We start from the raw sequence: 12,759 nt of genomic DNA, 5'->3' as shown, positions 1-12,759 counted from the left end.
AAATCAAATTTTGAGAAGGTTGGGTACATAACTCAATAGTAAGCAGTTGCCTAGCATGTTCAAGACTGGGTTGAATTTTCAATACCACCAAAAACAAAAGGCAAATATCTGCTCCCCCAGCCCACAATAGAAAACCCATGTGAGGAAACAAGAACTTAGTTTGGTAACCATCACAGAAATAAAGCCCTCAATGAAATTCAACCATGCTGGCACCTTGTTTTAAGAATTACAGCCTCCAAAAAATGCAAGAAATTCGTGGTGTATAAGGCTTTGCTACCCCAAAATCACAAAGCAGGATTCCTAGGCTGGTTGTGCTGTGTTCCTTTGGACCATGGATAAGAAAGGGGAACTGGTAAGCTGGCTGTTAGCTTTTTCTATATTGTAGGGAGGACAGGGCCTGGGTATTTTAAAGATACATTACTTTAGCCACCAACAGAGCCAATGGTTCTAAGAAACAACAAATACAAGTTCAATATATTTATACATTTATGAGGCAGATACTTTAGAATGAGTTTATTTACCACTTTGTCAAACCTTTCTTACAACTGATTTAATGAGGATAGCACCCCCACCCTGTAGAAGGCGCCCTACCCCAGATTCTGACCTCCCAGTTTAACAAACTGCACAGAAATCTCAAGGATTTCCCCAGTACTGGCCCCTCAAGAGCCCATGTAATGTTCTGGGGGGGGGGGAGCTATGAATCTTGGATTAGCTGTAATGGTGTGCCTTTCAGAGACAAGTGCCCAAATTGTAAACCTAAAACTCACTTATTTACCGCAGAGTGCTAGCACTGCAATTAAACCCGAATCCTGATGTTATAGTTTAGAAAAACAAACAAAACTCTGCATACATTAACATCTTTTGTCCCAATAACACATTAGTAAGTTGAGTGTCAGGTTCACCACTATTGGACTAGCTGAACAAATGCAGCTGAGTCCTTAAAGGTGAGCCAACCACATAAATGGGATCATGTTTATAAGGACAAGAATGACATGTAAACAGTCACGTAATCTGGAGGCAACAGCACAGCCCATTCAGCCATCATGGGTCCTAGCAGACACAGTAGCATTTTCATTTGTCCTGACTGGGGAAGGGAGGTGCTTGTGGCATCTAGCAGGTGGAGCCCAGGGATACTGCTAAACACCTCACAGTGCACAGGACAAATCTCTCCAAGAGAATGAACTAGCCCCAAATGTGAGTACAGTCAGGGTTGGGAAGCCTTAAATTAGGGTAAGTCAAACACTTTCTCCTTGGACTCCAGGCTATATCCATCTCTTCTTTATGCATGAAAAATCTCTCTTTCCTGGGAATTGATCAGTTGGGGATGGGAAAAGCCATGGAAACGTCCACAAGTGAAGCTATGTTTACCAGACCTTGTTTGTATACACCCCCACCCACTGCAGTCACGTGCTTTACCCCAGCTGCCAAAATTCCGCCATATTCAATCTCTTATGTGTGGATAGGATATTGTCTCTAGTTGATCTTTAAAATTCTGTCAGACTGTTTTCCTTGGACAGAAGATTCAAGTAGAAAGTAAAATTACTAATAAAATTCTTGATGTCATCTTTACCTTTTCTGTAAGAACGCTTCTGATTTTATAATGGCCTGCCAATGAAAGTAACTGCTAGAACTTGGTCTGTCCAATCTGGGTAATTACCCTGGCATGCCATGTAGGTCTCAACCCTCTTTAATCAGAACTTCTTGCTATATTTCATAACTCTTTTCCCTAAAGTCATGTTCATCAATTAGGCATTGGGAAAAAACATAAGAAAGGACAAAGTACACAATTTCCGCTGAGAAGGCTGATTTTTCTTTGGTGTCCAGGTTAGATCCATTTTCCCCAGGTTTGGGCTTTTCTCCCCATGAATGCTCCTGGTGAGACAAAGTCAGTTCCTCTTCTCACCTGTATGTGGCACCATTGAGCTCAGGATGAATTGCTTGCTGGTCTATTACTGACCAAGGAGCTGATGTGACGAAGAATTCCTTGTTGACACAGTTTCTTAAGCTTTCTGGGATGCGACCTAGAGTAAGAGAGTTAAACTGTATGTACATTTTTAAGCTCACAGTAAGTTCAATATTATACTTGGTGGCTTCTAGTGAGGGAAACGGCAGCCTTCAGCTCGAACAGAAGTGAACCGTACTACTTCCTCTGGGTCCATCCTTTGTAGTTTGTGACTTACACTCTGGCTGAGAGTAAAGGGAAATGGCTCCCTCTCTATTTAGTCCAGAGATGAATATGTTGAGTCCAGCTCCTCTTAAACTACTTGTACGGCTGGTTACTGGTATAACCAAGCAGAGATAGAAGTAGTTCTACTGTGAGGCTGATGCTTCCTTTGAGGCAGCCAGGTTACAGCTGGGCTGGGGGAACAGAGGGGCTCACCTGTGATTGCTCGGCGGATCTCAGTGGCAGCTGCCTCCCTCATCTCCAGGGATGCTTGTTCACTGTACCAGGCTGTGTGGGGAGTACAGATGAGATTTGGTGCGTCTTTCAATGGACCCTGAGCAAAGCTGGGTAAATGGAAATATTCAGTAAATGGGAAGAAATTAACACAACTGCTGCACTACTCAAAAAGGGAACTCTTGGCTATCTGAATAATAGCTACGTAGATGTAAGGGGGCATTCTGTGTCGGACTTCATAAGGATTAGGCATTTTAGAACAAACAGACTAAAAACACATGGGTCAGACAGGAAGTCAATTCTACTGAAGGTTGCCTTCCTCTAACAAGAACTATGATTCTAGGGTATATAAGTAACCTACAGATGAAAACTACCATCAAGACGTTTCTGCCTTTCGGTTTTCTGATGATCATGGGGACCTTCTCATTTCTTTATAATTAAAGAGAAACTGCAGTCTTTAGACATCATCTCCAGAATCCTAGCCAGGGTTTTTTTCTGGAGAACGCCACAAGTTCAAAGGTTAGGTATAGATATGGGCCCTACAAGCTGGTAGGGCTGAGCCACACACATACCTAAAGGGTTCAGATTCATGCACATCAAGCGCTGCCCCTCGTATCCTGCCTTCTTTGAGGGCCTGGGCCAAGGCTTTCTCGTCCACCAAGCCACCGCGGGCTGCATTCACTAGGAATGCCCCTTGCCTCATCTGTGAGAGGAAAGAGGAGAAGTTATATCACGCTGCTGCAGGAAAAGACTCTGGAACCAAGGCTTAAAAGAGCAAAGCTACAAACTAGGAATTCTGTTGGTCTGTAGTATGTTTGGCAGAGGGGACAGAAGTTTTGGTGATACCTGCAAGGGGAGGTGGGAAGGTCGTAGCTATAGCTGTCATCTGATGTTTGCTCTTGGAGGCCAGGCCTGCCTGCCTGAAGCATGACTGGCTAAAGGATGGGAACCTGCTGGGTCCTGGGTGTTTCACGCCTGCCTCCTCCTTTCGGTAACTGATTTGTTCCAGGGACTCTTTGGTGCTCTCTACTGTATCCATGAACCATTTCTCATCCTCCTTGTGACCACTGCAGGTGCTATCTTTAGAAGAATGCTTCTAAGGGCAGTGGTGACAAACCTATGGGACACACATGCCACAGCAGGCATGCAGAGCCCTCTGTTGGCACGTGAGCCAAGATGGCCCAACAGCTAAGCATTGTCTAACAGCACACATGGGGGGCAGTGTTGGCACTCTGCAATAAGTGGGTTTGGGGTTTCAGTTTAGGCATTTGGTCTCTAAAAGATTCACCATCACTGTTACAGGGTTTGAGGACATGTATTTTCAAATTACCTGCTTTATAGTAAAGTCATTGATGAGGTGGTGGTTATGTTCATTGAGATTGCAGTGCAAGGAGACACAGTCGCTCTGATACAGCAAATCCTGTAGGGTGTAGACCCTCTGCACGCCCAGGGATCGCTCTATGCCATCCTGCAAGTAGGGGTCATAAAATATGACGCTGAATCCAAAGGCCTTGGCTCGAACAGCAACCGCCTGCCCTGTGCGACCTGTGCAGAGACAGAATGTCTAGGTGAGTGAGGCGCCTGCAGGTGCTGTGTGTTGCCACTACCTGCCCCACCCTGCTGGCAGCTGCTGACAGAAACTTGCCCAGGTATAGTGGCGTCGAAGGCCAGTAACGCCGACCCCAGGTCGTATGCCAAACCAGGCACAGGTGTCCTAGGTGGGGACCACAGTGCGTGCTTATATTTACTATAGAGGGATTTTTTGTTTTTAAACTCAGGGACATTTTCAAGCGAATACTCAGAATGTTCTAATAAGCCTCATGTACCCCTCCCCAGCTGTAACCATCACCAGTACACTCACATCCCTAGGCCCTCAAAATGAGCACCACTGCTTTATTACTGTCAATATCTGAAAATGTTCTCTGACCCAATCACCACTGGGTTTGCCTCTCGCAGGCAGTGCATTGTTCCAAAGTGACCACGGTTTGCCAGCCTGAGCACATACTGGTTGTGTGAAATCAGTCTGGCTGACAGGCAGGGCAGACACCTTTGCTCCCATGCCACGCTCCAGCATGCAGCCTGAGATCCTACAAGTTATAGCGCGCGTCATTTAACAGGACAAGAAGGACTTCCCAGTGGCCACTATTTGCACGCATCCACATGATGACACTTCTGCTTTCCAGAGCAGTTTTCAGCTTGAAAACAAAATGGTTGAGTAATGCTTGCTGGGGAGCTCACTTCAGAAACTCAAAAGCCGAATCCTTTTCCAAAACCTTTGTTCAAATGTGCAGACAGGGATAAAGGAAAAAGGGGAGACATATGTTTTCAGACAGGAAGTTGGTGTTTGAGGGGCAGCTTGCTGATAAGCGGCCCCCCACATTGATAGCTTGATCTAATCCAGCAAAACTGAAACAATGCCATGGTCTGGAGGAAAAGGTTTAACGAGGCTGTTCTGACCAAGAGGAACGGCTGCATTGTGTAATCAGTGGGTCACTGCCCATCATGTCATCCCTCTCAATGCCTCCGCATGGCTGCAGCAGACCCGGAACGACAGCCACATCTCCGGTGCTGGGGCAAGGGAACCGGCAAGACTGGACAGTGGGAGAGAACAGGCAAGCGTGGCAACAGCTAGGCTAGATCTGTCTTGAGGGCTGGGGATTTAGCTCAGTGGTTCTACCACCTGCCGTGCAAGAGCAAGGACCTGAGTTCAATCCCCGGCACCAGAAAAATAGAAGAAGAAGAAAAAAAAAGTATCACATTAGTAGACAACCATTCAATTTGAGTCAGTTCTTGTCTAACTTGGTTTACAACCAGAATCATGAAAAGAATTAGGTTTGTGAACAAGGTACCCACTGTATGTGAAACACGGGATGAGGGACTCAAGATGTGGCTGCCGAGATCCCACACCCCATAGGTTAATGTCTCCTTCACCCATGCTCAGGTCCTCAGCTACCCTTCTGACTCCAGCTGACTTGGACCTACGACTCTGACTCCCTCTCTGCAGATCCAGGGCACTGCGGGCAGGTGGAGAAGTGGCCCACAGGGAAAAAGTCAGTACTAACGAGTGTGAAGGGGGCAGAGTATTTATTCTCAGTGGGGTTTTTTCAAGTCCCCACCTTTTCACTATCTTCTACTTTACCATGAGATATTGTGACTGAAAACGTAATATGAAACTAGTCTTGCAGAAAAGAATCCAAGTATCTGAGAATTGTTTTAAAAGCATCAGTACTATTGTTGCCTTTCTCTTCTGTCCCTTTAGGAAGCCCTCTGGCGGAGAAATAGCCCACCGCCAGGCCAGTCCTCCCCTGTGGCGCGCTGCCTGAGCTGGGCTCAGCAGCCTCTTGCCAACGCTCCAGGTTCAGCTGCTGCTTCTCTGCACAGCCTGAAAAGAATGCAGGCTTTTAACCCCTAACAAGGTGGCTCTGGTGCTTACAGGGCACCCTATGCTGGTGCCTCTTCCTGTCCTACCACTATGCTTCTAGAAGACTAAGGAGAGACGATGATGATCTGCACCGGACCCAGGAAGACTGCAGCACTAGTACACCTGAAGGCCAGAGGAAGCAAGTGTGAAGAAGCGGGCTACCCTCGGTCCACTGAGATGGCCTCTGAAGCTGGAAAAAAGGTGCAGCCAGGGACAGCCAGAGTGATGCAGGCATCGGCCCCTGCATAGAGAGCTCTGCCGTGAGGCCCATCACTTGGCAGGGCTGCTCACACCCACCCCAGGCACAGAGGGGGCTAAGATGGATAAAGTTCTGAGAAAAGCCCAACAGGGCAGCAGCAGAGGGTGCTGTGACACATGCACAGCCTGAACCTGCATTTCTCAAACACATGATGAGGGCCAGTAAAATGGCTTTAAAGAACAGCTTTTTGCGCCTGAGGGTACAGCTCAGTGGTAAAGTCCTTCCCTACCATGCCAAGGCCCTGGGTATAATCCCCAGCAGTGGAGAAAAGGGAGATGAGCTGGGAGAGTTTTCCCTAATTTCAGTTACTCCGAAGTAAAAATTAAAGTATTTCAGATTGATACTTTAACAAAAACTTGAGGTGCAAAGTTAAAAACAGCTTCTCATTTTTGAATTGGGTCTTTTACAGCATTACAGTTTGTAATAATTTATCTTGGAAACAGCCTAGATGCACTTCAGCTGACAAATGAATAAAGATGTAGTTTTTTGCAAACAATGGAGTACGACTCTGCCACAAAGAAGGAAGAGCACCAGACATTTCTAGCTAAATGGATGCACACTGAGACCATACTCTTAAGTGAAATAAAAAAGGACACACAGATTTTAAATACCACAGTTTCTCTGGTGTGAGAACTTGAAAGTGGAAATAGACTAAAATATATAATAGATGTTGGGAAATGGGAAGAAAATGTTCAAATGTGAAGGGGAACAAGGAGGGAGAAAGGAGAAAGGAAGGAAGGAACAAGGAAAAGTTAAAATAGAAGGGAAAAATGGAAACAAAGCTTTTGTACATAGGAAGGGAGAAGGGCCTGATGGGAGGGGGAGGGGGAAAGAAGAGGCAGGATAGATCATGTACGATGAATGTCATCAGTATGCATATCCAAAACTGTGCCAATAAATGTTCTGCTAAAGGAAAAAAAGCAGCTTCCCAAGTGTGGTCTCCCGAGCAACTAGGCACCTACAGCCTCGTGGAAAGGTACGCGCACACGGCCCCGTTCATTGACCCTCAGTCCCAAGAAGGGGCAAGGGGACACCGGCTATCACCCAACTCCTGACCCTTAAACACTTATCTGGAAAGATGCAGGTCTGAGGTAAAGGCTGAGTGAATTCTTCCCAATTTAACTACCTGGCCCATGTGCTTCTCCCCTCCTTGGAGCGTAAAGAGGCAGTGACTGTGTATCCCCCATTCCTTATATGCACATCAGAAAACTGAAACAAGGAATTCATGGAGTTTCCTAAAGGTTATAAAAAGCTGTTAAGAAGCAGATGACAACATGGAGGGGAGTGAGCTGGGGGTGAGGACTCCTACTTGAACCCAGTGACCAACCGTCACGGCACTCAGTGGCTTCCTGCCACACACCCCGCACCCATTCCGAGGTTTCCTTCCTACAGCTCCAGTGCAGTTCCTCCCACGGCCTCTGGCGGGCAGCTCCATGACAATAGCTAGATCCAGGAAGCTCATTTCCGGCTGCACTCGGGGGAGCTTTCCAAGCCGATGGCCTGAATGTGCCACCCTCTGGCTTGAATCCTTCAGTGCACCCCACTGTCACATCAGCCTGGACCAAGGGCCTTCAGGTGAGACTTCAGCCTTGCCAGGGCCTGGGCAGTCACTCAGCCCCACTGCAGATGATGCCAACCTACTGCGTGACCCCTGCATGTCCTTTCTGGAACTGGCTCGGATTCACCCTGGGTGAGTTTCAGATGTGCTTTTCTGACCTCCTACTTTATGCACCTGGGCAGCACGCACTAGCCCTGCCTTGCCCAGGGCAACTATCTCTGACTCACACACAGTAGTGTGGAATTCTGAGAAATAGGCCCTCCCTGGCTCCTCTAGCGAAGGCCAGGGCTGTGGGCTGGGGCCGGGCCAAGGGCACATACCAAAGCCGATGAGGCCCAGTGTCTCCCCGCGGATCCGGGCTGCTCCTGAGGCCACCTCTCGAATCTGTTCCACACTCTGTACCCTCGTCCCTTCCCGCAGGGCCTGGTACAGCCATGTGTTCCGTCGGTACAGATTGAGAATGTGGCAGATGGTGGAATCGGCTGTCTCTTCCACGGCTGCGGATGGGATGTTGCACACAGCGATCCCTGAAAAGGACAAGAGCACAGTACCGAGATGAGAAGCGCTCAGATTCTGCAGGAAGTCCCAGGGCATCCAGCGCGGGCAGGGGCTGCAGGCATGGGGGTGGGCAGAGGCAGAGTTTAGCCTGTTTAGCCAGTATGTGGTTTTGTGACCAAAGAGGCCTGCTCCACTGCCTAGAAGGCAAAGGGTTTGGGCGAGTGGTCAGGAGGCCCAGGATTCTCAGCACACATCCATCTCCAAGGAGGCTCTCGGAACCAGCTCATCTCGCAGTGCTTTGAGCGTGGACCCAGGCAGCTTCCTCTCAGGCCTGCACTGAATTTGCAAGGACTTGGAGAAACAAAAAGCCAGCAGGCACCAGACCTTCACCCTGGCAGGACTTGGGGTGCCAGCAGGGCCTAGAAGACCAGGCATCTCAGAGTGCACTACTGTGAGCAGCCCAATCCGCTTACCTGGGTGGTGAGGGTTCCATTGGGCCAAGGGACCTCCTTTGTGGCTGGGGAGGAGGCTGACCATATTCCCACAAGTCAGGGCGTGTGTGTGTGTGTCAATATTCTTACAGGACACGGGCCCAGATCATTTGAAAAAGACAACCCAGCATTTCAGACCTGGTCACAGGACAGGGGTTTAAGAAACCTTTGTTATCTGGGACAAGTCACTGGCTAAAGCTCGGTGAAAGGACTGGCAGAGAATGGCGGAGTGGATTCTGCCTTGACCCAGCTGGCCCCAGGGCTGTGTGCCCCTGGGAGATGAAACTGATGCTTGTGAAGAGCCTACAGGTCACGCATGTAAAAGGCACCTGAGGGTGGGTGCAGAGAGGGAGACTGAGACCGGCTGGCCTACTTAGTCTTCACAACAGAATTTGGTGATTAAGCTCCTCTGCTCCAGGGCCTGTTGGGAGGGGAAAAGCCCAGGCCTGGGAACCTCCACACTAGTGGGACCAAATGTGGGTGGGAGCTGGTGTCAGTGGCGACAGGGAGAAGAACCAGCCTGCCTACCTTGTGGTAGCATCTTTGTCAGGTAACAGCATAGGCTTGCAACTGTGTTCCGGGAAGGGGAAGGTTACAACACCCTAGTAACCTTCAAAGGCCGTATGAAGTACGATTCTAATGCCCATAAAGGAAGGCTGCCAGCCTCCCCGAGCTCAAGGACTGGGGAAGCCTGTCTCCATAAGAGGCCCAAATAACAGAGATGAAAAACACATTAAAAGGGGGCGGGGATTTAGCTCAGTGGTTCCGCCACCTGCATTGCAAGCACCAAGGCCCCGAGTTCTATCCCCACTACAAAACAAAACAAAACAGATAAAGGAGCTTGACGGAATGGTAGGCACAGCAAAGGCCTTGAGGTTTCTGACTTCCTCTGCTTTGTTTATTTTGAGTTTTTTTGAGACTGTGTCTCACTATGTAGGTTCAGGATGGTTTTGAAGTTGCCATGGGATTCAGGCTGGCCTTGAACTTGCAGCGATCCTCCTACCTCAGCCTCTCGAGTGCCATGCGCCACGACACCTGGCTCCTTCCCCTGCTTCTTGGGGAGGAACTTGTAGAGCTGTTCTACCTGTTCCAGGTACTGTATTTGCTGCAACGGGGCCAACAGGGGGTTTTCTGAGCCTGCTCCTGCTGTTAGTGTTGCCTTTCATTTTCCAGGGCTGAAAACTTTACACAAGGCCAGAGCAGTCTCCTATGACACATGGGGCCCTGCTTTCCCAGTACATTAAGAAACTCCTTGTGGGAAAAGGTTGTGCCTGCAGCTATCTCTTGTTCTCCAGCCTTACTATATGAGGCATCTGCTCACAGAACGACCTGGGAAATGCATTGGAGACCAAAGATGTTTGGACAGAGGGCTCATTTTCCTTTTCCAGGCCACACAATTGAAAACTGCCAGTCACAAGTCCCAGCAGAAGTCTCTCAAGCAGCTCCCTTATCAGAGAGCGGCCTGGGATTCATCAGTGAGAAGGCCACTGGTCCATCCCTGTTGTGCTTTTCAAAGCTGCAGCCCCCAGACCCCCACTTTGGCCTTCCTCAGGGGTGTAGGGTGTATTGGATATTGAGGTTCTTTTACAGACAAAGCCTGTCTGCTCTCAGCTTGTCAGCAACTGGACATAAGGAAGGTTTCATCCCTGAGAACCTTCCATTTCTCCCTGGAAATTCTGGTCTTATGAAAGAGGCTGTCATGTTCACACCTTGCACAAATGTGGCGCTGGCACGTGGCCAGGCTGTGCTGTGAGGGCCAGACGTGCTGGAGAAACAAGAGGTGTGTGAGGGCAGTGGACTCGAGAGTCCTGTTCTCCACTGTTCATCCTGGGATTTTCAGCTCTATGAAGATCACAAAAAATATACTTGTTTTTAAACATAAATCTCCTTGCTTGTGCCAGGAACGAGGAAATGGAAAACTTTCGTTTATACTGAACTCATTTCTGGAGAGCCCCATGCATCGGAGACTGCTGCAATGAAGAGCGGCTCACAGGGAGGACGCAGCTGGAGACCAATGGTGCTGGGCGCCAGGAGGAGGTGAAGAGCGCACAGCTTCCCGAACGTGGGGGACACGTGAAGCTGCCACTTCCCAGGTTCCGGGAGGGAGCCTGAATCTGATGGGACCCTTTGTCCTTTTCCTGAGCCACTTGCCAAGGATGATTTGAGGGGTGGAGCAGCCCCTCCAACACGTCCAGACCCCTAACACCATGGACCCCAGCAGGACTCCACCAGGGTGTAGCACCCAGTGCCCTGCTCCTACCACGAGCACTCACCTTGTTGGTCAAGCATGAGCTGCTGCCCTGGATGCCAGCGGGGGTCCAAAAACCAAAAGAGACACCCCGCACCCACATACAAACCCAGGCTCAGACTGCGTATGAAAGCCAGAGCCCGCTGCATACTTTGGGCACAAACATGGCAGGCGGTATTCTCGGGCGACAGGCAGAACCAGCACAAATTTCTAGTATTCCAGCTCAGGCACAGTACCAGGCCTCTGTGAGGAGGCAGCCCACCCACCTGCCATCCCTGGAGAACCAAGGCCTTCTGCATGAGGCAGGAAAGAGCCTGCAGGCGGGCCCACAAGATCAGCCGTCTCAGGAATCTGGGGCTCTTCCATGCTCACAAGGCACAGCGAGTATTGTGACCTTCCTGGCCCTTTCTCAAGGGTCAATGCTGAGTTATTCTGTACCTCTCTGCAAATAGTGCACACCAAGCCCATGTGGGATGTGGGACTGAGAGGCCCATGTGCCTTGCAGGTGCGAGAAGCAGGAAGGAGCCTTGCCTTTGTGTGTGTTTCTACCTGCTATCTCTTGCTTTCCCTGGAAATCCCCACTCGCTCAGGCAGAGCAGGGGCGCCGGGCAGTGCTCTGTCTGCTTTGGTGCTGACCCAGGTCATGACTGCCAGGGCCGTTCTCCCAGAGGACAAACTCCAGAATCTTTCATGGACAGCAGCCTGTGGAAGAGGGCTCCATCCCACGGCTGAATGAACCTTAAATGGGAGTCCGCCCCCGCCAAATGGAAGGAGATGAGGGTGACGTGTGGACACCCACACCCTCCACTCCATGAGAAAGAGTCCACTGGCTTCTTCCAGGTCCTTACAGGCTGTGACTGCTGTGAGCTCTGAGGACAGACTGCGCTCCCTGACTACGGTCCTTCAAAGATGCCCTCAGAGGCCACCTTCCCACAGCGCGCAGATGTTCTGTCCCTTCTTCCCTTTTCCCAGCCTATGCAGCAACGACCACACACTCACCAAGCTCGCCAGCAGCCTTTATGTCCACATTGTCATAACCGCTGCCGATCCGCACGATCACTCTCAGGGCCTTGAACTTCTCCAGGTCCTCCCTGGTGAGGGTGATGGTGTGGTACATCATGGCACCCACGGCCTCGTTTAACACCTACACGGGGAGGCAGAGCACAGGTGAGAGGCCCCACCCTGTGCACCCCGCCCCCGCTGTCACCACAACCCTGAGCCCAAGAACAGAGGACTTTGTTAGGAACATCACTTGCAGGAGACATGGGGTGACATAATGGGGGAGGGATGTTGGGGAGGCTTCGTTGGGCACTGCAGAGGGGACAAGTGTTGTACTATATATGCTTGTAATGCCACTGGCCTGGGTGCACCCACCTTTTCGTGGATCTCCTGTGTGGACTGTGCGTCACAGAAGGCCACAGTGGCCAGGTCCTTCAGGATGGGCATCTCCACAGTGCAGTCTCTGCCATCCAACAGCGCCACCAGGGGGCGGGGGTGCAGGGGGCCGTTCATGATCTGGGGTCGGATACCTGTGGGGAGAGGGGAGAGGGGCGGTGGGCAGGTCAATATGACCCCTCCTCAGGCTACAAGGAAGGCTAACACCCCGACCACCCCAAGAGCCGCCGCTGAGGCCAGCTGTCAGTGGCCAAGCCAAGGAAGGTCATGAAAAATCCCCAGTTCCTCTCCACCCACCCATGGGGCTGCTTTGCAGGACTTACCTGTTAGGAGTGACATGCTATAGATCACTACGGCCAGGACTAAGCGGCCTCCCCGGGCGGAGGGCGTGGTGGAACAAAAGGCCTGGCCGAAAGATAGCCTAGCTCCCTTCTCACCCGTTCACCAAACAACATCAAACATTGTCTCCTACAGACCCTACACATTCTCCT

General features: G+C 50.2%; 1 protein-coding gene across 5 annotated transcripts in view; it reads right to left on the bottom strand.

Annotated features, from left to right (window-relative positions):
- Positions 1-12,759, bottom strand: part of Ctbp2 (C-terminal binding protein 2) — a 107,023-nt gene that overhangs the window by 4,140 nt on the left and 90,124 nt on the right. For all 5 annotated transcript variants that reach the window (XM_010621201.2, XM_010621209.2, XM_010621191.3 and 2 more), the window contains 7 exons: positions 12,248-12,402; positions 11,873-12,017; positions 7,957-8,163; positions 3,729-3,943; positions 2,971-3,101; positions 2,381-2,508; positions 1,904-2,021 (listed from right to left, as the gene is read on the bottom strand). In XM_010621201.2, coding sequence (XP_010619503.1) covers positions 1,904-2,021; positions 2,381-2,508; positions 2,971-3,101; positions 3,729-3,943; positions 7,957-8,163; positions 11,873-12,017; positions 12,248-12,402 — 1,099 coding nt within the window. The remainder of the gene's footprint in view (positions 1-1,903; positions 2,022-2,380; positions 2,509-2,970; positions 3,102-3,728; positions 3,944-7,956; positions 8,164-11,872; positions 12,018-12,247; positions 12,403-12,759) is intronic.

This window comes from Fukomys damarensis, unplaced genomic scaffold (assembly GCF_012274545.1).
Source record: "Fukomys damarensis isolate Sample0158 unplaced genomic scaffold, DMR_v1.0_HiC HiC_scaffold_8, whole genome shotgun sequence".
Lineage (NCBI taxonomy): Eukaryota > Metazoa > Chordata > Mammalia > Rodentia > Bathyergidae > Fukomys > Fukomys damarensis.
Note: the sequence above shows the minus strand (reverse complement) of the source record. Positions and strands in the feature narration are given on the sequence as shown.